General features: G+C 41.6%; 2 protein-coding genes across 7 annotated transcripts in view; one reads left to right on the forward strand and one right to left on the reverse strand.

Moving 5' to 3' along the window:
• WASHC5 (WASH complex subunit 5) overlaps positions 1 to 12278 on the forward strand; it is a 56665-nt gene extending 44387 nt beyond the window's left edge. For 2 of the 4 annotated variants that reach the window (XM_070392730.1, XM_070392731.1), the window contains exons 27-29: positions 69 to 222; positions 2892 to 2979; positions 3998 to 12278. In XM_070392730.1, the coding sequence (XP_070248831.1) occupies positions 69 to 222; positions 2892 to 2979; positions 3998 to 4054 (299 nt within the window). In that variant the 3' untranslated portion in view covers positions 4055 to 12278. Of the gene's footprint in view, positions 1 to 68; positions 223 to 901; positions 1133 to 2891; positions 2980 to 3997 lie in introns of those variants that run through there. The other 2 variants (XR_011468272.1, XM_070392732.1) reach the window with 2 other exon arrangements.
• Positions 5303 to 20796, reverse strand: SQLE (squalene epoxidase). Of its 3 annotated transcripts, none has more exons than XM_070392733.1 (12): positions 20620 to 20796; positions 19630 to 20317; positions 16439 to 16691; positions 14751 to 14931; positions 13359 to 13455; positions 12322 to 12435; positions 12064 to 12235; positions 10276 to 10371; positions 9249 to 9391; positions 8738 to 8834; positions 6533 to 6620; positions 5303 to 5823 (listed from the first exon to the last, which is right to left on the reverse strand). In XM_070392733.1, the coding sequence occupies exons 2-12, from the start codon at positions 19930 to 19932 to the stop codon at positions 5631 to 5633; spliced, it is 1737 nt and encodes a 578-aa protein (XP_070248834.1). In that variant the 5' UTR covers positions 19933 to 20317; positions 20620 to 20796; the 3' UTR covers positions 5303 to 5630. The 3 variants fall into 3 exon arrangements, with proteins under 3 accessions (XP_070248834.1, XP_070248835.1, XP_070248836.1); XM_070392734.1 differs by having other exon boundaries at positions 20576 to 20796; XM_070392735.1 differs by lacking the exon at positions 20620 to 20796 and having other exon boundaries at positions 19630 to 20503.
• Between the last annotated feature and the right edge of the window lie 2614 nt (positions 20797 to 23410).

Consider the following 23410-nt stretch of genomic DNA (forward strand, 5'->3'; position numbering starts at 1 on the left):
TGACTGGACGTCGCCAGAGGCCAGCCTTTGACCTGGTGGTGTAACTGGTGGTCTGCGGTTCCTTGCAGGAATGGTCTGCCGCAAACCTGCCGACCCCGTGGACTGGCCGCCGCTCGTCCTGGGACTGCTCACCCTGCTGAAGCAGTTTCATTCACGGTACACGGAGCAGTTCCTGGCGCTGATCGGCCAGTTCATCCGCTCCACAGTGGAGCAGTGTACCAGGTACGTAGGCCAGGAGTGCATGGGACCCGTACGGGAGGGCGTTCCCTCGTACACCAGGTTCCTCTTAGTGCCTCGCCGGGCAGATGGGGATGGGCTGCTCAGCCTGCTCAGTAAAGCAAGTCAGGGCACATCTCCTTGATTCAAGGAAATTAAGGTGGGCCCCTCCTTAGTTGCCCTGCCCAGGGTGCTCCAGGTACATTCACAGGGATGTTGCATGAATGAGTCACAACCATGATTAGTGCGGGGATGCCTCTCTCAGACCTCAGGAGCCTGCGTGCCCTGACTGGGCCACAGCCAGGGACAGCTCCACACCCTTGGTGGGAGGCAGGGAGCATGTCTGTCAGACGCTGGACACAGCTTGAGCCCCGGTGTGTAATGAGACCGAAATCACACCCCAGTTCCTATTGAATACAAAGCTTGTAAACCTTTCCTTCCCCCCCGCCCCCCCCCCAAAAAAAAAAAAGTTATTTGCGTGAGATGCTGGGTCCTGAGCCTCCTTCTCTGGTACCTAATGGCTCAGCCCGGCTAACTGAAATTCTGTCACGTCACACATTCAAAACCTGGGAGATTACCACCTGGCCACGTGTGTCAGTGTGACTTAGACAACGAGGATGGTCTTCCCAGCCCTCTGCTGATCGGACGTCATTTCAGAGCCCATTTTATTTGCCTCCTTCCACAGGCACGATCAGCTCTCAGGTGTGCCGGGCAGGTAGTCATCCCGTCTCCACTGGGACACGCCCTTCCATGAGGCACTCGTTACCTCTCAAGGCAACACCAGACACTGGTAGAGTCGTTCTCATCATTGAAAGGTTCCTGATTGCACACAATAAGCGGAAAATGCCCTCCCATCTTGGAAACATCACTCACTGGGCCTTCTCTGACCCTTTTATTAGAATAAAGCCGTCTCCTTCCTTGGCAGCATCACCATAGGTTGTTACTGTCCCCGCCGCCTTAGGGCTTCTCTCTCATTCGGGGAGCGCCTCCACCTATTCCTGACGTGCTGGTGACCTCTCCGGGGGTTCTTGTTTGTTACTAGTTTGGCCATCTCACAGTGTGTTTTCCCTGATTCCAAATACAGCCTCCCCTTAGGGTGGAGGGGTGTCACACCCCTTCCTTCCGGGTCCCCCTCAGTGCACCTAGAATCGCAGTACTGGGTCCTTGACATCCACTGTATACCAGTGGCTCGTAGTGATTTTATATTCATTTTAAATCCTGCCATCTTTTCTCCGTGGGCCTCAACCAGGCCACCCCTCCCCGGTCTTATGTCACGGTTAGAATAACACTGGATATTTTTCTAGGACATGTGGTCAGCCTTTTTCAAAGAGCAAATTTATTTTTTAACAATTGAAATATAGAAGAGCACTTGGAAGGATGGGGAAATCTCAATAATGAAATTGTCACAATCACAAAATAAGGGCAATTGCAAAGGAAAGTAGCAGGCCCCCAAAATCTGATGAATCTCGCCCAGGGCCATGGGGAGAGGAGAGGAGGCCAAGGACTCGTTCAGGTGGCACCAGGGCGGTGGTTTCCAGTCACCTCCACACCCGGCCACCCCCAGTCGTAGTGCACCGTCTGGCAGGAGTTGGCGGGTCCACCTCCTGTTTCTCCTTCGATAATGACTACAAAGGAGTAAGTGTGCCTCTAGTCTGGCTTGTTCCTGGCAACCGGAGAGAGGTCACCAGCTTACAGGGGTCAAGCTGCAGCTCAGGATTTCTGATTCGGCTCAGTGAAGTGACGTAGGGACTCGGGATGTATGGAGACGCCTTCCTTCCCTGGTTCCAAGCAGAGCAAATATAAATGTAGCCCTGGCCACACCTGAAAGATTGAGAGCAGTGGGAACTTTGCCAGTTGCAATCATCTTAAACGTTCTTTTCAAAGCAAAAAACCAGTAGAGAAATACATCAGTAATCCATTTCCATAGCATTCTTTATTTAGAAAATGCCAATCTGTACATAAATTGGAAATAGTTCTCATACCCAAAAACTCATCTTGAGAAAAGTAATGTAAGCTGCACAAGACGACCATCATGCATGCTGCTGCATTCCCAGCTCTAGAGTGGCTGGCACTATAACTGTGTGAATAAATACATGAGTAGGATCCATATGGAAAATTACAAGACGCCGTATTTACTTGCCACCTTCAAATATACAGTACTGGTCCAGGCACAGTCCCAGGTACTGGAGACAGAACGATGAAGACATGAACAACCGAAAATATGAGGCCTGGGGAAGATTCCAGGCACACTGAGAGCACAAGGAAAAGGCCATCCGCCCACAGGAGCCAGGGCGGACTGCACCGAGGAGGAAGTACCCAAGCTGGGTAGAAGTTTACTTTCAAATACGCATGCAGAGCGAAAGTAGCTGCAGAGGCTGGAGGGCATGGGGGAATGTGGCCTGTTCGGGGGCCTGCCAGTCTTTGAACCATGAAGTGCTGAGGGATACCAAGGGGTGAGTCCAGACAGACGGCCAGGTCCACGTGAACCACAGTTTATCCTCTACGCTATACTATGAAACTAGGCGAGCAGGATAGACTTGGTATGAATCAAGGTCTTCTTGTAGGTGTTTCTTTGACTGCATTTAGTAATCTGTCATTGAGTTCGTATTTCAGTATCCTAACTGGGAGTCTCCCATGTGCAACGCAGTTAATCGATCCAGAGTGTTCTCTTACAGCCAGAAGGTCCCTGAAATGCCTGCAGATGTTGTAGGTGCTCTTCTGTTCCTGGAGGATTATGTTCGGTACACAAAACTCCCCAGGAGGGTAAGTGATAAATAAAGAACTGCATTATGCCTTTTGTAAAAAGGTGGGATTGCGTGGCCCCAACTTAGAAGTGAAGTTCAGTAGCTCATTCTCAGGGGATGCCTGTCCCCTCGCCACTGCTCTGCACACGGCTCTGAGACGTCCTTCCTTCTCCACCATGCTAAGAGCTTCGCAAGGAGACAGAATGTCTACCGTACCCCTGGCAGCAGCTTCCCCAGTTGAGGAGGTGAGATGTGCAGTCCAGGAGAGAATTCCTTCAGTGCCAGGGTAGAGAAACAACCAGGTGTGGTGTGTTCTCTCCAAGTAACGGGGTTAAGTTCATGTTACAGCTAACGTTACATATGACCACTGTTCCAAAAATGACACACCCCTTTTTACCTTTTAAGAATTGTTTTCCTAAGTGTGTGTGTGTGTGTGTGTGTAATCTGGAAGAATTCAATACAAAATAATTATCAGTTTAGTTCTAAGGGATTGAGATCAGATTCTTTCTTATACTCCTGCATTTATTAAATTTCCTCTAATAAGCAGTTGATACCTTTATAATAAAAAAAAAATTAAACACTGCTTTTAAAAAAATACCAATTTCTAGCACCTGGAGATTGCCTAGCTCTACACCCCACCCCATCCTACCCCTCAGAACAGCTCAGGAATGGGTGCCTATGTGGGCCTTCTTCTCATCCCCCTCTGGGTTGGTCATTGGCCAGACTTCCTGATCTTCCTGGAGATATTACCTCTTAGTACTTCCTAGCAGATCACAGTGCCTTTAAGAGTTCAGGTTTGCAGGCAGGGGGAGCTGGGCAGCATCCCCTGAGATGTCAGCAGTGCCAAGAAAATAGGCACCAGGATGGAGAACACCAGGAACCGAAGCGTGGTCTCAAGGCGTGGCCCACCCCTTGAGGCCAGTGCTCCCTGGGATTCCCCCTGCTAGAAGGATATCATTTCTTCAGTTTTCTTTTGGGAAATGTTGCATGTGTTCTGAATAACACTATGAATAATTTAACTCGTTTTATTATTTCAGGTTGCTGAAGCACACGTGCCTAATTTCATTTTTGATGAGTTCAGAACAGTACTGTAACTTGATTTCTTCTTCTACTTTGATGAAAGGATTATCCCTAAATCTTCCCACCACCACTAAAATGAATTGAGGATGAAACTCAACTGCTCATATAAACTGCATGTTTTCCCTTTATCGTGGGAAACATCAGACATTCTGAGTAAGATGTATCTCATGGAATAGATAATAGACTATTGTTTAAATCATGGTATTATATGCAATTTATATCATGTAGGAGCAAAACACACTTTTGTACTGCCTCTTTAAAAATGCTAAATGTACGTATACCTCAATTTAGTTTTATGTTCTAAAGAACTATTTGTGCAGCTCCAGATTTTCAGTAAAATAGTATTGCCAGTACCCAGTGCTCCGGTTTATTCGAAAACTATGTATTCACTGTGCAAACACCTTGTTTTGGAGGTCCTATGGACACACCCAGGACAGGCTGGTGGCTCCTAGTGATAGTCAAACTAGCAGCAAATGCAGTGATCACACAATCTGTGGACTACAGACTAAGGAAGTTTCTTAGTGTCTGTGGCTCACAGTCCCTCTTCTCATCTCAGACACCCTCAGGGGTTCCAGCATCTCTTCTGAGAAAGTGAGTTTTTAAACAGAAAATAGAACTTTGGGAACCAAGGGAATGAATCAAGGCAAAGTGATGGATGCAAATGAGTCCACTAGTAAGTTGGCCAGAGAAAAAGTTTTTCAACCGAAAGAACTAAAAAGTTAAAAAAGTTAAAAAAGATAAAGTTTTATTATTAAAAGCTTACATGTGATTTTAGCCCTAATCATTAGAATCTAAAGTCATTACTTAATAGTCCAGGTTATATTTTACTGCTCCGATTTCAGGGGGAGCATTACTGATATTGTGATTAACTCACGTCTATAATCTTTTCAAATACACCATAAACTTGGAAAAACATATTGGTTTTAAGGCATTATACCAGGCATTACAAGTGCTTTTTATTCATTCAGTTTCTTGAAACAATCCTAGCCTGGCTTATTAATGCTCTACAGTGGACCTTATAAAGCCCTTGCTGCTTTCCTGTATGAATGTATAAATGTGATATTTTCCAAGAACTCAGAAAAGAACCTTATCACACTCTCTCCCTGGATAGATGAGGAAAATCAGGTCCAGAGATTTAAGGCAACTTCCCCCAGCATCAGCGTCAGAACAGGTTTCCCTCTGCATTTTGCATCCCACTGTGGTCTTCTTTTCCATCATCCTGAAGCTACGTAAAGAAGTCCACAACAAGAAACAAAACGACCTGAGGGTTCATTCTTCATTTTATTTGTATGTCCCACAGTAACTCATTCCAAATACTGAATTCAAAAGAAAAACTGTTCTCAGTATTAGCACTGATTTATGGTAACAATCATTTCTTTTGAACTATCTTATTTGACCCTTCATTTTAAATTGAAAATTAAAGTATATATTTACATGTTTATATACAAATAACTTCAAAAACAAATTAATTCCAGTCTTGGTCCAAGAGTTTCCAAGAAGTGGTATAGTACCATACTGCATAAATCCTCTTCTGAAAGTCCCTTAGGACTTGGTGAGTTCCAAATACTCATTCACAAATGGTCCCTCTCTTTAAAGAACCAAGTACTTCATTTCTGAATAAATCAGAGGGAATATCACAGAACATGCTTTGTAAAATACAGCACCACTACTGAAAATGGCTCGGGGTTTTGTAATCCAAGGTTCTGATTTAAAGCAAAAATATGTGGCATAGATGGCAACAGCAAAGAAGTGTCCAATTAAACTTAGAGGATTAGGAGAGAGCCTATAATAGGAGAAAAACAAAACATAAATATTGGTAAGACACAGAAATCAAATTTACTAGAAAAGAGTTTCAATTGTGTGTATGATCTATAAAGCTAAACATTCTACATTTTAGAGGACTTTATAAGCTTGTGTCTGCCTGCTAAGTTTGATGCAGGGATGAACTTTTAAAACATATTTTTACAAGAAACTACTTGGACTATACCTGTCAGAATTCAGTAACTACTCTTAGTCTAGTTTACACAAGTCCTATGTTTTGAGTTGTTTTCTTTCGGTAATCTTGAGTCTGGCCTATGGGAGTCTGACATTCAGATTATAGAAGAGAAAAGACAACATCTGCACTGTGAAAATTATCACTGAGTTTCTTGAGTCCCTGCACTTGAATGGAATTAATTTTTAAATACAAATTTTTCAGTCATCCATGGCTCCCATAGATCAGATGTGGATTAGCCCAGAGGCAAAAAACAAGCTTCTATTTTAATCAAGGGTTTTAGCCTCGTCTACCGACAACTTCTAATCAATGCTGTTTCCCCAAATAAAGCACAGGCATAAATGTTGTCTTTTCTCATTTCTCTGGGAATCCTGATTTGCATACTAGTGGATAATAAAATGACAAAATATATAAGGAGAAAATTTTGCAGTAATTCTTAACCCAAGTGTTAATCCTAAGGACATCTGGACTATGTTCCCTTTGTGTCAAAACAACTTACACAGAAAGCAGCCCAACAGGACCAGCAACACACTCTCCACCAAGTTTGAAATATAAAAAACAGGCTTTTCTTAGCTGATGTAGGGAATCTAAAATAAAATTTAAAAATTACTCTCAAATTATTTATACATTTATGTTAGGGTGCTAATGACATATCAGAATAAAAGTATAACAAATATCAAACCTCTAATTTTTTTTTAAATCTAGTCCTGAAATTTCAACAATCTAAGATTTCTTTTACATTCCACAATCAACATTATGGATAGTGGTATGAATAAACTTTTCTGTTAATAAATAATGACTATACCAAAAATGTAGGTCCCAGAAGTTAGAGTTGTTTAAACTATTTCCTTGATTATGTTATAAATTCATTCAATGATGCAAAATACTCTGTAAACTCTTTGTTATAAAATCACAATTCTGGAAACCAAATACCTTGTCTGAGATGCCCAACCCATACCTTTAAGCGGTAAATTATCAAGTTAAAAAAATAGCTGTGAATAATAAAAAATGTCTCCTATTTGTATAGCTTTTTACACTTTTCAAAGTAACTCATTAAATACTCACAACATAGTATAATCAATCCATAACCTATTTTGATAGTTTAGAATTAATGTTCTTTTCAGGTCTGCCTAGATTTTTTTCTTAACAACCAATAAAATAGGATACAATAGGTAAACTTGTACTCCAATATGCCCTAGCCGGTTTGGCAGTGGATAGAGTGTTGGCCTGCGGACCAAAGGGTCCCGGGTTCGATTCCTTCAAGGGCACATATCTCAGTTGCAGGCTCCTCCCCGGCCCAGGCCCTCGTCAGGGCTTGTGCAGGAGGCAACCAATTAATGTGCTTCTCTCACATTGATGTTTCTCTCTGTCTTTCCCTCTCTCTTCCACTCTCCCAAAAAAAAAAAAAAAAAAATCAACGGAAAAATATCCTCAGGTGAGGATTAACAAAAAATAAGCTTGTACTTCAATAAAGTTCTTTTCTTCTCCAATCTTTCATAACTTTTTTATCACAGATTGACAGATTCAAATTCATAGTGTAAGAAACACAACAGCTTAGAAAAGCTTTAAAGAACTTAGAAAAACTCAAAACTGAGTTCTTTTTACTTGCCCAACCAGACATTTAACTTCCTTACCAGTTAGCGAGAGAGATTTGTTTGGCAAATCACCATCACTGAGTTTTTTAGGGTTTTTTTCTTTTAACAAGAATAATGGTTATAGAGGTTACAGAAGGCATTTGTAGTGTATTATCCTTTGTAATCAGATCACCAAACCACAGATCACTAAAGGCCTTGGCCAGGTTATAGAAATAGTGTTGGGATCTGAAGGAATGGGATCAGAGTTATATTTACTCTTGAAAACCTGAAGGTCTAGTTTCGTTAACTGATTTGTACACTGCTGTGGTTAGGAGGTGGCACTCTTGCCTTCCCTCCATTTCTAACACTGCTTCTGCTAAGTCATGTTTTCCTTACTGTATAGATTGACCACCACCTCTCTATAGGAATATGAAAACAAAAGCAGGGGAAGATTTCAAATAAGCAAAAGGTGGATGCGTTCTGCTACTTTGTGCATTTTTAAAATATATATATTGATTTCAGAGAGGAAAGGAGAGGGGGAGAGAGAGAGAGAAACTTCAATGACGAGAATCACTAATTGGCTGACTCCTGACCACCCCCTACTGGAGATCAAACCTACAACCCAGGCATGTGCTCCAACCAGGAATAGAACGGAGATCTCCTGGTTCATAGGTTGACACACAATCACTGAGTCACACTGGCCGGGCTACTTGTGCATTTGATGACAAAAACAATGTTACCTGGAGCTCACATTCATTTCATAAAATTCTATTTGGGGGAAAAATGGAAACTAGTGTTTGGGAAGAAAAATGAACAACTATATTGCCTTTTAATTCATGACCATCAAGATTCCCCATTACAATCTTATGCATCTGGTTTGGACCAAGGGAATTAAAAGTAGCAATACATTATCAATGTATTGCTTTTAGGGTTGTCTAAGGGGAAGACGGCAGCCATGTCTAACAGATTCACGATGATGCTCAAGGATGGAGTTAAAAATGATTACCAACCTGAGAGTCAGCAAACTCAGGAAACATTTGTTTCTGGCCTAATTGCTAAATTTTTTATAGTTCAATTCTGTTCCTCTACTAAAAATCTACAATATTTATTTTTTTAAAATCTGCACTTACCATCTTTTGCAGAAAATAATTCATAAAGTGCCTGAGCAAGGATATTCACAACAAAGGAATGAGACATTTTTCTTGACCAATAGAATGATTTTTTGGCCTAAAAAAGGAAAAGATCACTTATTATATGATAAGGGAGGGGAAAAAAAAGCACCAACTGATGTTTATAATCCCCTCAAATAGATATTTATCCTGAGGTCCACGTAGAATTATGCCCTGCCAGTTACCAAAACGTCTTCAGAGCAATGAGTTATGAAGCAAAGAGCATCACTGCAGCTAAGTTTACAATCGGTATGAGCAAAGTGGCACATGCAATCAAGTGTTACCTAATATTCAAATACAGAAATTGAGATTCTCTAAGATTCACAGGTTGCCGGTCAGGTTCTATAAGCCTGCATAGGATTGCATAAGACCCATTAAGCATCAGATCTCCCCATCAAGGCCCCATTCCTCTTAGGCCCCACAAAGAAATCTATTTTGAGACATTTTTTGTCAGAATAATTTAATCTCTTACCTGGAAAATAGCTGCATCATCATAAAGATCAGGGATACCCTTTAGCAATTTCCTCCACAGTTTTATATCTTTAAAAACAACACTCATTCCTCCTCCGGTGAGAGGATGCCTTATATTATATGCATCTCCCAAAAGAAGAACACCTAGAAAGAGGTAATTTAAAGTATGACATCATCCTGCAGCATCACTTGAGACCAAAAAAAAAAAAAAAAGTATGTTAATTTACAAATGTTATTGATGCGAGTTAGTAAATAGTAATGTGAAAATAACAAGGGTACAGATCATGACTAAATTTTGTTGAGGCAAAAATTCAAGAGTTGATTCAGTCAATAGCTACTGGATATCTAATATGTGCCAGATGCTGGGAATACAGTGAGAAAAAGACTATGATCTCTGCCCTCATGAAATCCACATGCGAATCTAATATTAAACAATGTCAAGACATTTATAAGGCCTCTTTCATGAAAAAAAAAAAAAAATCAAAAGGATCTACAGGTATCCAGGCATAAGAAACAAGTCTTCTAACAAGGGGGGAAAAACCAAGAGGTCATGGACATTTCACAGCAATATTCACTGCCAGCACATGACAGAGAAATGTCTGTACAATTCTAAGGAAAGAGGGTAGGCCTAGGAAGATTATATCAAGCCACATCATAGTTCAAGCTGAAAGGCATCAGGGGAGATATTTTCAAAACCATCAGAAGTTAATTCAGGAGAATAAACCTTGATTGAATCTTATCTGAAAATTAGGAAGCTCCACAACTTGCCTCGAGGTGCACCTCCTGACTGCTGCCCCACTCTGAGATTCCCAGTCCATTGTCAGAATTATGGATAATTGTTTTATTAAATAATAACTACAGCTATCATAAACTAATTTTGGTATTAGTAATGTGTTAATTCATGGAAACCAATTCTCTGTCCCACATGTTATTCCCAGCAGCATAAATTTAACCATGTATTTGTCACTTGGAATACTGAATGTGAATATTTGGAATACCATTTATAAATAAATCCAATAAAATAATACCTCGTTTGTTTACTGGTGAAGGAGGAAGGAAGCTTGCTGGCATAGACCTCAAACGAGAATTCTGCGTGGCTTCTAAGAATGGTTCTTTCAAGTGATCTGCAATAAACCCCACCCCACCAAATAAATGGTTTATAACATTTAAATTACCAATTACCACATTTTCTTATCAAATATAAAGAAATAACTACTATATATCTGTTATGGTTGTTACATATATTCCTTGTGATAAATAAAAAGCTAATTATTTTATTAATAAAACTGTTTATTAAGCACCTATTCATGCTAAGGAATGACTAAGGAATCTTAAGAGAAAATTAATGTAAAAAGAAATACAGCTAAATAAATAAAAAACTAGATGAACAGTGAAGCAAATTCAGATGACATGAGATCGGGAGAAAACCACCTGCCTCTGCTCCAGATGTTGACAGCTGTCATAATTAACAATTTATTGTCACCACCATATTCTGGTAATATCAGATGAAATATACTAACATTTCACAAACAGCAGAAGGCTATGTATACTAGAAACAGGATTTAAGTAATTAAGTATAAAGATATTTCAAGAATTTACAGACCTTAGATTGCTAGCCAGACTACTTTTAAAAAATATTAAAATTTTGTCAATAATGATAATTATTCTGAAAACTATGCTTTATTGATATGAAAAGGATATCAAAACTATTTTTTTTAACGTGGAGATTTTCTTATGTGCTAGTTTAAATAAATAGTTCAGCTCCAGTGTATCTTAATGGCTGGATGCATTTTTCACCTGCCAATCTTATCTCTGGCCTGTTTTTGTTTTGTTTTTTTCAGTTTTTTATAACAATTTATATTTTATAATACATAATATAGTACACAAGACTATTTGGAAAAATTAAAAATAGACAAAATCTAAAATTAAACAAAATCACTTAGCTCCATAGCCCAGACATAAACAAGCCTATTATTGGTGTATCTTTTATACATTTGTTCGTAAAATGGTATGAAATAAAAAATTAGTTTTCTGTCCAATTCTATTCTCTCATCTTTCTTTGTATATGCAGTAGATTTAGACCATTTCTACTTTTATTCTTTTGATATCTACTTTCATGACTTCAATAATAATTTCATAACTCCATTAGGGATTTATCAGAGGATATACACCATGAAAGAAACTTAGCTCACATATACTAATACCCATCTCTCCTCTAATTTACGTATTTTAGTGAAAATATATTGGCTTTCATTTGCTTAATATTAATATTTTTCATGATAAACAAGTATATTTTATTGAGCCAATAACCTTAAATATGTATATTTTGACTCCCTATTAGGTAATACATATAAATGTGCATCTCCAGGAATCTCGCCTTTTTTGTCTCTACAAATTGGGTTAATTTATCCAGGGTCACAGTTGATGGTTTTACAGACAACTCCAGGCAGTTCCATCATTCATAGTCATCATATATTTGTATAGTTATTGCTGTAAAGTCTCTTGCAGATGGGGCTGCTATTTCATAATTCACACAAATATTCCATTTGGCTAAAAATAGATAAAACTGATAAATTATGTGCAGTGTATTCTGCAACTGTAATAAAGTGTTTTGTTCATATGTTTATTCTGGAATCTGAAAACCAGTAAATATGATAACTTTGTATATTTATTGCCTAGAATTGGAAATGTGGACTCCTATGTGACTAAATCTGGCCTGCTTTAACACAGCGTTAGTGAGGACTGAAGATGAAGAGCCTTTTGTGAGATGTGCTTTCACACTTAGATTACAATGAAAGTGAAATCCTATTTCTTACCAGGTAATTGTGGGTAAATTTTTTCAACCATGTATTCTCTTAAATTCCTTGGCAATTCTCCTTGAACGTCAACAAGTACTCGAGTTTCATGAGATGAAATCTGGTAGATGAGAACTGGGCTTGGATTAAGTAAAAGAAGTTCAGCATGATTTGCTTTAAATTGTGGTGCATTCTAGAAAAATAAAATGAAATATTTTAATAATTTTAGAATTTCAGGTTGCTTTTATTTTTTTACAATCACACCCCTACAGTAAGTACCTCCATAAGAAAGCCAACAAAATGAGATGAAACGGAAACTTTACTCGAGATCAGGTTTTTCCTAAACTTGGAAAATAGTCCATCTGCAACAACAGTCAATGGAGCATGGAGTTCCTACAACAAAGATAAAGAACATTCAGCTAAGCAGTTAGAAATACACAGTAAAAGGACCATTCTTGTAAAATGTGCATGAACGGATTTAAATATGTTACCGGATAACATTATAAAGGATATTTAAAGATAATACTATTGAGGAAGCTGTTATGTGGACTTAAGTTAATGCATGCCCAATCTTTAGAGACACTTCCTGGAGTCCCTGAGGATCACCTTCCTCCAAAGCTCTACCATCCAAACCATCTGGGATTAAGCTGCACTTGATAAACAATGAAGAAAACCATAAAGCAAGCATAGCCAATAGAAGACTGAAATCTCATTCATTACAAATTCCAAGGACGAGCCAATTTTTTGTATTCTAGAATTTCATAATTAATATAGTACTTCAATCAGTAGCTAGGACTTTGAAGAGTTTTTGTGTGCATGGGTGTACATACAATTTATTATTACCTGGCAATCACCCTCATTAGAGTACAATTTCTAAGAGGGGGTGAGCCTATAGAGCAGCTCAGAAGAATCCACAGATTAGCCTTTTACTACGCCAACAGGAGCAGATACTGGAAACTATTTTCTTCTGCTATTTCCTTAGATTCTCTTACTTTTGCCTTTCTTACTTAAACAATTGTTTCTTTTAGCTTAGTCATTTCTTTTATGTTGAATCCTTCCTTCACCTTCCAGTTCCCCTCGGCTTCTCTGCTAGTGTATATTTCTCATTCAGTTTTTAATACTGTTAATAGAGTGGTGTTTGTTTGCAAAGTTATTTATATAACATTCTGAAGTGCACTACAGACAATGTGTTACGCTTAGAAAGAACTCAACTCCATTTGTTGAGTAATAATTTGCTGAGCCCACTTTTTTAAAGGAGGAGGAGAAAATGAAAGAGGAAAATCTCTTAGGAGAAGCTAACACCTGATATATCTCACCTTGATGTCTCCAGTTTCTTTATCCCTGTACTGAACTCCAACCACAGCATCATCTTCTTCTAATAACTGAAGCGCAACGCCCTCAATAAACTTCGTACTAAAAGATAGATAAACAAATACATTCTATAGTAGCTCACTAGAGCAATTTAAGTAAGGAATCATAAATTCCTTATCCCTCATCTTGTTTGCCCATGTAAACTGGACATGCATGTGGGTGCACACACATGTACATAAAAAAAGGTATGGAGTGACAAAAAAGGCAAAAACATCATTAATGATTTTTAGAATTATGTGTGGTTTTTAATATCTAATTTTTAAGAATTGGCTACATTACTAATGTAATATTTTAAAAAGTAACGTTAGATTTTTATCTCAATTTATCTACATGCAAATAAACCTAACATACCCTCAACCAATTCATACACAGATGAGAATACAGAATTGAAATTTATCCAGTAAATTATTCAGAGTGGTTAATTCTAGTCAGAAGGATCATGGATAATTTTTTAAATCTTCTTTATATTTTGGGGCACTTTTCTACAATAAACATATTCTAGTTCCATAGATATAAAGTCCTTTCAGTCTTAAAGATAAAATTACTTCAACACTTAAGTTTATGCCAATGACAAGAGGTTCTCATATTTTAAAAGTCCCTCAATTATAATGTCAATGACAAGAGGTTCTCATATTTTAAAAGTTCCTCAATTACAATGTTTAAAGGCTAGAAGCAAATACAAGTTAATAGAAAAGAGAAGCCAGTCCTGTCACACTAGGTCCTTCATAACAATGGAACAGGGACTTTCCCTTGAAGGCCTCTGTCCTGATTTAATAGGAAGTATTATAGTCACAAACCCTAACTCCCAATAGGCACACACGCACTGACTTTTTTTTTTTTTTTTTTTTTTAAATATATATTTTATTGATTTTTTACAGAGAGGAAGGGAGAAGGATAGAGAGTTAGAAACATCCATGAGAGAGAAACATCGACCAGTTGCCTCCTGCACATCTCCTACTGGGGATGTGCCCGCAACCCAGGTACATGCCCTTGACCAGAATCGAACCTGGGACCTTTCAGTCCGCAGGCCGACGCTCTATCTACTGAGCCAAACCGGTTCCGGCCACGCACTGACTTCTTAATTACAATAACTATCTTCTAAATTCCAACCACGTAACAATCCCACAATTTATTTATTCAAAGGAAAATTCACAATAGTTCCATGTCATTCCAAAAAGAATTCTCTATATGATATTCTTAATAAAGGCACTGAAAAGATTTAAGCGTAAGACCTATGGTCTAGCCCACATCTGAACACTTATGGAAATTTATAAAATAGTATTTGTACTTAAATGTGTTAATTCTTTAACATTACATATTTGAAGCCATAGTCTTACTTGGGCTCTGCCATAGCTGCCTTCCGGAGACTCATGATGAATCTTCCATGATGGAAAGCTCTTCCACTCTGCACTTGATTGTCTTCTAGCAGAGGGTAAGGAATCTGAACATCTGATTTGCTTTCCCGATCATGAATTACGTAGCCATGTATAACCTGGGCATCAATACCTTCCACTGTATCTACAAAACAATTCCGTTAAAAAAAATCAATTTTGTTAATATGCCCAGAGTTATGGTAGGCATGAAGAGAACATGAAGGCATGGAAAGTCTCTGTCTTCAAAAAGGTAGACATTCGTGTAACTATTTCAGAAATTTTAATGCTTCTGTAAGATGATACTCTTAGCAAATTTATAGTATCACAAAAGATTAATATTCATATATAAAACTCAGACATTAAAATCCATAGGAAAAATATTAAGACCCAATAACAATGGGTAGAAAGTATACAGATGATTCACATTAAACAATCTAGAACATTGAACATATCAGAAAAAGGTTCAAAACTTGATTTAAAAAAAATAAAATTAAATTAAATCAAAATACCAAATCTATCAAAATTGCTGGTAAGATTAGAGAAAATTGATAAATTTATATATTATTGGTCATGTGATAAACTAATAACATTTTAGAAAATAATAAAGCAATAATTATCATAAAGTTATCCACTGACATACTAGTAATCTTAGTCTTGAAAATTCATCTAAGACATTCACCCTGAAAATATAATTTTTAATAACTTTTAAAGTTATATACAAGAACTAGATGCCTGGTGCATAAAATTCGTGCACGGGTGCGGTCCCTAGGCCTGGCTGGCGATTGAAGGGCAAGCGTCTGGCATGGAAGGGCAGGTCCCAGCTGATCTCTGGGCCCTAGGCAGCACCTGGGCCCCTGGGGCCCCACGCCCCTCTCTGCCTGAGTCATTGGGTCCCCGCCAGGCTCCCTCAGTGCCTGGGAGCCAGGCGGCAGCCCGCTCCCATCTGCCTTGGCCTGGTGCCGCCTGCTCACCTGCTCCACCATTCCACCAAGGTTCTACTCTCATCAGGGCCCATCGGGGCTGGCAGTGCCTCCACTGCCACCCTCTGCCAGCACCATGTTGCCAACACCGACCATGTCCCACGCCACCCCCTGGTGGTCAGCGCACGTCATAGCGAGCGGTCGAACTCCCAGTCGAACTCCCGGTCAAAGGGACAATTTACATATTAGGCTTTTATTATATAGGATAGGTTCACTACAGTGTTATCACTAATAAAAAACCTAAATATTAATGTAACTTAGAAAGGTAAGGTACATTATGAACTATCAATTAAGAAAATACTATGCACAGACATACAATTATAATGAAAAACAATGGTTAACAGTAATAAAAATATACTTATGTTACATGAAAAAGTGGAGTTTAGCAAGTATATTAATATCGTCACATACTATATGTTTAAATACATTAAAATACAATGTTAAGATAAAGTACATTAAAATAATTTCATTTCTGATTAAAGAAAAACTTTTATCACACATCTATGCCAAGATCAAAATAGTTTTCTGATACACTTTTTAATTACTCTAAAAGTGAGTAGAGTATCTTTTTTAAATGAAAATAAAATAGAATACCTTTTTACCAGGGATAGGGTAGTCTAAAATGAACAGTGCTTCCTTATACCACAGAACTCAACACCAATATGAACCTACCTTCAAGACCAAGGTCTTTAAGGACATGATAACCACCTGGCTGCAGAAATTCTCCAACTATCCTGTCAGGCTCTTGTAAATCTCTCTCAATTACTGTCACCTTTCTTCCATCTCTGGAGAGCACTGCTGCCAAAGCAGAGCCAAGGACACCAGATCCCACAATGATAACTTCCGGGTCATTTTGAGAAGATATCGATGTAGAGGCAGCTGCTCCTATTAAGGTGGTTTCTGAAATATTGGTTCCTTTTTTGCACTGTTTCAAAAAAAAAAAGTAAATTATTTTTTTTACTATCCTTAAATCTTATTGCTACTATACAGACACATTGGACTTTTGCATCTGGGAAAGCTACCCCCTAACCATTACCAAACCAAATGAACCATTATGTCCTTAAATCTTGATCATATATGAAAACCAACAACACTAAAATATTGAAGAAATTAAAATGTATAATAATATCCCAATACAATTAAGTGTATATTCCTTTTCCAAATATGGTATTTAGAAAATGCTGTGATACAGATATATTTAGAAATTCACACCAGGCAAAATATTTTAAAAAATGTTTATAAGGGGCTTCAAAGGCTTATTATAGGGAAAATTCTATCATTAATTACTCAATTCTTCAAACATAATCTGAGAATCTGCCAAATGCAAATCACATACAACTTCCAGTTGGACTTCATGTTGCAAACTATTCAGCACCTTTTATATATTGCCACTATTCACCTTTATTTTCTCCTTCTGTACTGTCACCTGAAAAATCTACCTCAATCTAAAATCACTTCTATGTAACAAATTGTCAGATTTTGCCTACTCATCTACTAATTGAAAATTATTTAACTCTACAAAATTCCAAAAAGAACAAAATAAGTCCTTGTCCCTTGGAACTTGACCTGTTCACAATTTTAGTCTTTGACATGTAAGAACATATTTAATTTACTCCTTCATTTTAACTCTGATTCTCTAAGAGAGCCTGGTCAGTAATGTCAATCAAGTTGGTCCTCCAATTTACTAATAAGGACAAACATTAAACCTATCACTAATTGGGCTGACAGTAAAAACTTTAACTTTGAACATAAGAAGATGAAAAAGTCCTGTTTTGAGAGATTTATGCCCACTGATAATAACAGTGACTGTATGGGTTTTGTGTTTTTTTTAATGAACAATTCAATGCTGTAATAAGTAATTTTTTCCCTTTTTTGGCCTATGGATTCACAAATATGACTACATTTCATTTCAGGTAAAGGTTTGCAAGGAACCATCTTCCTTGAGTTCTCTGACCTTAAGGATTAAAATAAGACTAATTGTCATTTTGAAGTGTTTTTAATAAAAGAGACCTCAGGCAGAAAGGAAGGAAATAACCCCAAAAATCCTTTAGAACTTTAATTCTCTGTAATCCTAATATTCTTTTATTATGTTTCCATAATGGACTGGGGCCTTGTCCATTCCATTTTTTATCATTTTTCTTAGGGAAATTAACTTTCTGTCCTTTACCAAGAGAAGCCGAGAGCAGACTCTTCCCTTTAGTCTAGCATTTCTTACTGGCCAGAATAACTGACTATATATATAAATTATTGTTCTGAGAGCAAGATAAGCTCCTTTTGTCATCTTATGCCATTTTAAATTAGTTTTTCTTCAAGGTTTTCCCTGTTACACACACACACACACACACACACACACACACACACACACACAATCCTGGTGGAATGAACACTGGAGGAAGTCAGAACCTGGTCAGGAGAAGCAGCACTGAAGGGAACTTAGTACTTAATAAAAAGCAGAAAGCCTGAGGCATTCACAGAGTGGGAGCAAGGCAGACTGCAGCTAACCCAATGCTCCTGCCCCAAGATTTGTCTACACAGTATGATGTGACACCATTCCTTCAAGGACCCTGAGGGACCTTATCACAGACAACAATACCCAAGATTTCAATCTGAGAATCAAAGTTTCCCCCTCCCTGCTCTCCCATTCCTCCAGCCTACACCCACCATCCCACTATTCAAAAGGCTCCTAGCAGATGCATCCTACCTTTAGACTAACATTAATAACAACTATTAGACAGTTATGGACCAAGCATTAAATCATTTAATTCTCTAACTACCAGTAAGGCTGCTGCTGTCCCCATCTCACAGAAGAGACAACAGTCTTACAAAGACTAAACCATTTGCCAAAGGTCTCACAGCCACAGGTAGCAGAACAGAACTTCTAAACCAAGTCCCTGTCTCCTGCAGGCTTGCTGACCTGTACTCTGGATGTAAAACTAATGCAGCCCCGGAACCCTGACTCTGCGGGCCTCTACCCTATGTCCCGCCCCCCTCACCTGGTCTACCGCTGGTCTCTGCCCTGAAATCCTGGCTCCCATTCCTGTCTCCCTACAATTTAGTCTTCACCCAGCAATTGGAATGCTCTTTTAATAAAGTAAGTCAAATACTGTTACTCCCGTGCTTCAAATCCTCCAGTGCTCTTGGGAAGAGGTCCAACACCAATTGACCAATTGACCAAGTTCTGGCTTAACAGCCTCATCTCCAACTGTCGTCCTCCGCTGCTTTCCCAAGGATCATAACTTCGCGTGGATTTGAAGCCGTCTTTGGTTTGGAAACATGACTGCACTGTGGACATTGCTCACTTACTCACCTCATCAGGGCATCGCTGCACCGATTTGCTCAAGGCCCCAGCGATGTGGAAAGCAAGCACTGTGCCCGTGGCCGCAGAATGCTGGGTACCTTCATTCTGCCCAGCCAGCTGTCACTTCTGGACACGGAGGACTCACCTGCAGCAGGTGTCCTTCTTCCGGGTATAAATACCAACCGCACCCAGGGATTTAAATAAAACATTCTTTTTTTCCATCACAGAAAGTGATTCTGTCCTCCTTCAAAATGAAATTCTAACCTTCCATGTCACCTTTCATAATCAAACCGATATTCATGATGAAATCAACATTCATAATAACATAATTCATTTAGTCTTGGCTCAGACAACACTACATGAAATGTTTCCAAGTCCTTGCTGAGAGTGCCAAGGAACAGTCAAAAGCTTTTTAAAACAAAACACACAAAAAACCACCAAACAAGTACATGAGAATTCATGCCTGAGTATCTACACCTTTTAGAGAAAATGGACATTTGAGTGACCCCAACCCTAGTTTTAAAATAAGACACGCATTCCTTTGACCACTTTGAATTCAACCCACCTTCCTGGACCCGAGCTGCTCGTTATTTTCTGTCCCCGGCGGGGATTTGGCCCAGAAGAAGCCGATGAAAGGCAGGGCCGCCAGGAGGTCCGAGAAGACGGCGAGCTGGGAGCCCTTCTGCTGGCGCCGCGGGAGGGCCCCGCCGCGGGAGCGGAAGCGGCAGCGGCAGCGGTAGGACAGCACCAGGCCCAGCGACAGGAACACCAGCACGCACAGCAGCAGCTCCTTGTTGGCCCAAGTGACCACGTCCCCGCATTTCTTATAAAAGTACGTGAAGGTGGCAAGGCCGAGGAAGGTCCACATGGTCGATGCTGAGATCCTCTGCTGTCCTTGTAGGACGCTGATGATTCGAGATTCTCCCCAGAATGTGTTCCGAAAAGGAGCACCGGGAGCCGGCCCCGCTCCCAGGGACCGTCCTCACAGGATTACAATTCCAATCAGGCTCATTTAGAAAATCCTAACGCGAGTATGAAAGTATCTGAACGGGGAAGGTGGGGCTTGGCAGTCTGTCAAAACCGCCTGCTCCCACGGCTCCGGGCTTACACTCTCCTCTCTCTGGGGCCATCCATTTATGTTTCTTCCTTTCTTTTGTGAGATGGGTTTCCCTGAGGGTTGTTGCGGATGATGGTTTCAGTTCTGATGGTGGCTCATCGTGCTGTAAAACGCTCTCTCAACAGCAGCAGGTGCCCTACGAGAAGATGGAGGAGGAAAAAGTCAAATACCTTGGCGCCGAGAAAAATGCGGCCTTGCCTCTTCCGCCGGCGATGGCGGGGCGAGCGCGGAGTCGGAGTCCTCGACCCGCCTCTCTCTCTCCCGGGCGACCCCACGGGTGGAGCCCGCGCAGCCCACGGCCGAGAGGAACCTGCCCGGCAGGGCTGCCTCCTCCCCCCGACCAGGTGGACGAGGACTCCAGGCGGCGGCGCCGGGAAAAGGGGCGCGGCCCTACCTGGAGACTCTCCTCCGCGGCGGCTCGCGATCCAGCCTCCTCACCTTCCAGTTCGCCACCTCGTGTCCCCGCGAGTGAATACAGGTCTCCAGGCAGCGGCGGCGGCGGCGGCGGCTCCCTACGGCGTCCTCTCCAGCATCCCTCGCGCGGTAACCAAAGTAACCGCCGCGCGCCCTGCGCCTGTCCCCGAGCCCTGCGCGCCCGGCCGCCCGAGATCCCGACCCACGCGAGGGACCAGGGGGCGTGGCTCCGGAGAGCGAGCCCGCCCCGCCCAGCGCGCCCTCCGCGCGGGCCCCGCCCACCTCCGCCACCGTCCAATGAGGGCGCGCACGCGCGGTAGGCCGAGGTGGCGCTATGCGGCGTTTGGCCAATCGCGGGCGGCGCAGCCCTCCCGGTGACGCCCCGGCAGGCGCTAGGGCGATGTTGCGTGGTGTGGGGTGGGGGCGTGGGTCTCGGCTGGCTGTTCGGTGGGCGGTGGGGAAGGCCCGGCTGGATCCGGAGGAGGTGGGGCGTGGCCCAGGGTCCCGAGGTCAGTGTACCCGCCTCAGCCCCAGCCGCTGAGGTCCTGTCCTGGGGAAGGTGGGGTCGGTTCCGAGGAAATCCCGCCCGGAGCTCTCCCGCCTAGAGTCTGGATGATGTTCCCATTCATTCCGTGAGCACTTACTCGGCGCTTCCTAACCGGCCGGCCCCGGGGCTGTCGAGACGAATCAGATACCACCTTTTGGCCCTGTGCCCGGTGTGTAGGCAGGAAGGGCTGGAGGACGTGACTTTCGAGCCGAAAACGGAAGAGCGAGTAGGCGGGCATTTGCCTGTGGGAGAGGCGCTGCCAGGTGTTGCCTTCCTCCACACGTTGTCAGCAAGACTCGTCGCTGTGCTCGGACTAAATACGCTGACGTGCCTCGCCCTCCCTGTTCTCTCAAAAACAAAGACATGGGGGGAGGAGGCCATGGGGGTGTTGCGATTGGGGCAGATTGTGTTCAGAGACTGAGATTGTCTTCTCCAGATATTTACTTAACACGGGTTCACTGTGGGCATTATAACTTGCAACAGTAATATTTCACAGGCCAGTAGCATATAGGATACTGTCCTTTAAACTGGTAACATTACAAACCAACGACAGATCTCACTACCGCACCAGGCAAAGAGGGGACGAGAGTCCAACTTCAGTGACGTGATAACTTTCTCCGGGTTTGTTCTTGGTGGAGTCCGCGCTTCCCACCAGCTGCCAGCGTGGTCCCTCGCATGCCGGGGCCGGTGGCCGGGGTTGCTCCTAAGGGTATTGCAGGGACCTGTACGTGGTACACGGCACTGCCTACAGCGAATGGCCTCACCACGGCAGGAGCATGTCCCTTCTCTTCCTGATGCTGCTGCACAGTGTATGGCCACTGTCCCTGCCTGCCAAGGGCGGCCTGACCACAACCCGGACCAAGTTCTCAAGATCTCATAGAACTATTTAGATAGGCCAGCAAAGAGCAGCTTTGTCCAAGCCAAACACTCAGTAAAGCCTCCTAAGTTCCCGGTATTTCAAGTTTAAATATCACATTTGGAGTATCTGGGTGGCCCCGGTAGTCATGAGGGTCCTTACAAGTGAAGGAAGGACTCAGAAGGTGAGGACCGGAGGGATGGCCCCATGAGAAGAAATCGGCCTAACAATGCCGGCTTTGAAGTTGCAGGAAGAGGGCCAGGAGCCAAGGAACGCACGAGGCCTCTTCAGGCTTGAAAAGGGTCCCAGAGAGTCTCCCGACGAAAGCAGCTCTGTTGACTTTAGCCCATTTTGGACTTCTAACCCTCTAGAACTGTAAGTTAATAAACTTATGTTGTCTTAAACCACAAGAAAACAGTATCACATGATCGTTTTTCCTCCACAGGCTCTTATAGATAAGGTCCCGGTGATGCCCCTCAACAGGTGTCAGTGACATCCTGGCACAGCTCCCTTAATTTAAACCCGAAGTGGGAAACCTGTTTCCTGCCAAGCACCATTCGGGTATTTATAACATCATGTGCAGGCCATATGAAATTGTCAACTTAAAAATTAGCCTGCTAGATTTGGTCAAACTTTTAATTAACTCACCCCCAATGCCTTGGGCAGGACCAGACTAAATGATTTCACGGGTCTTATATGGTCCAAGGGCGGGCCGAACTTTCCCCACCCCTGATTTAAACAAAATTCACCCATGGGTCAAAGCAACTTCACTGAAGTCATAAACAAGTTCATTTGAAATCATAACCAATACACACCAGGGGCAAAGAAGTAACACAAAGGGAGGTGTGTCATAAGTGCCCTGAGAGAGTGGGTGAACTAGGAACCATGGAAACAAACAGGAGACAGTCCTTCACTGGCCAGGAGGGACTTAGGTAAGGTCTGGGGAAGTTAAACGTGAATTTGTTCAGGACAAGCGTGCTAATGAGAACAACAAAAGTGTGCAAGAGTCAGGGTGAAAGATGGCCCCTGTTATAAAATGATGAAACTTCCCTAGAATTTATTTTTTTTAATTTTTTTTTATTTTTAAATATATTTTATTGATTTCAGAGAGGAAGGAAGAGGAAGAGAGAGATAGAAACATCAATGATGAGAGGGAATCATTGATCGGCTGCCTCCTGCACACCCCTCACTGGGGATTGAGCCTGCAACCCAGGCATCTGCCCTTGACTAGAATCGAACCTGGGACCTTTCAGTCCGCAGGCCGACACTCTATCCACTGAGCCAAACTGGCTAGGGCGTCCATAGAATTTAGTGACCCGGTGGATGACCAACTTTAAACCCTATGACTCATGTACAAATCCTTTCTGCCGTTCGGAGCACAGCTGAATTGTCACCTTTTCCAAGTCTCCACT

Source organism: Myotis yumanensis, unplaced genomic scaffold (assembly GCF_028538775.1).
Source record: "Myotis yumanensis isolate MYYU_CA2020_CCGP unplaced genomic scaffold, mMyoYum1.0.hap1 SCAF_15, whole genome shotgun sequence".
Lineage (NCBI taxonomy): Eukaryota > Metazoa > Chordata > Mammalia > Chiroptera > Vespertilionidae > Myotis > Myotis yumanensis.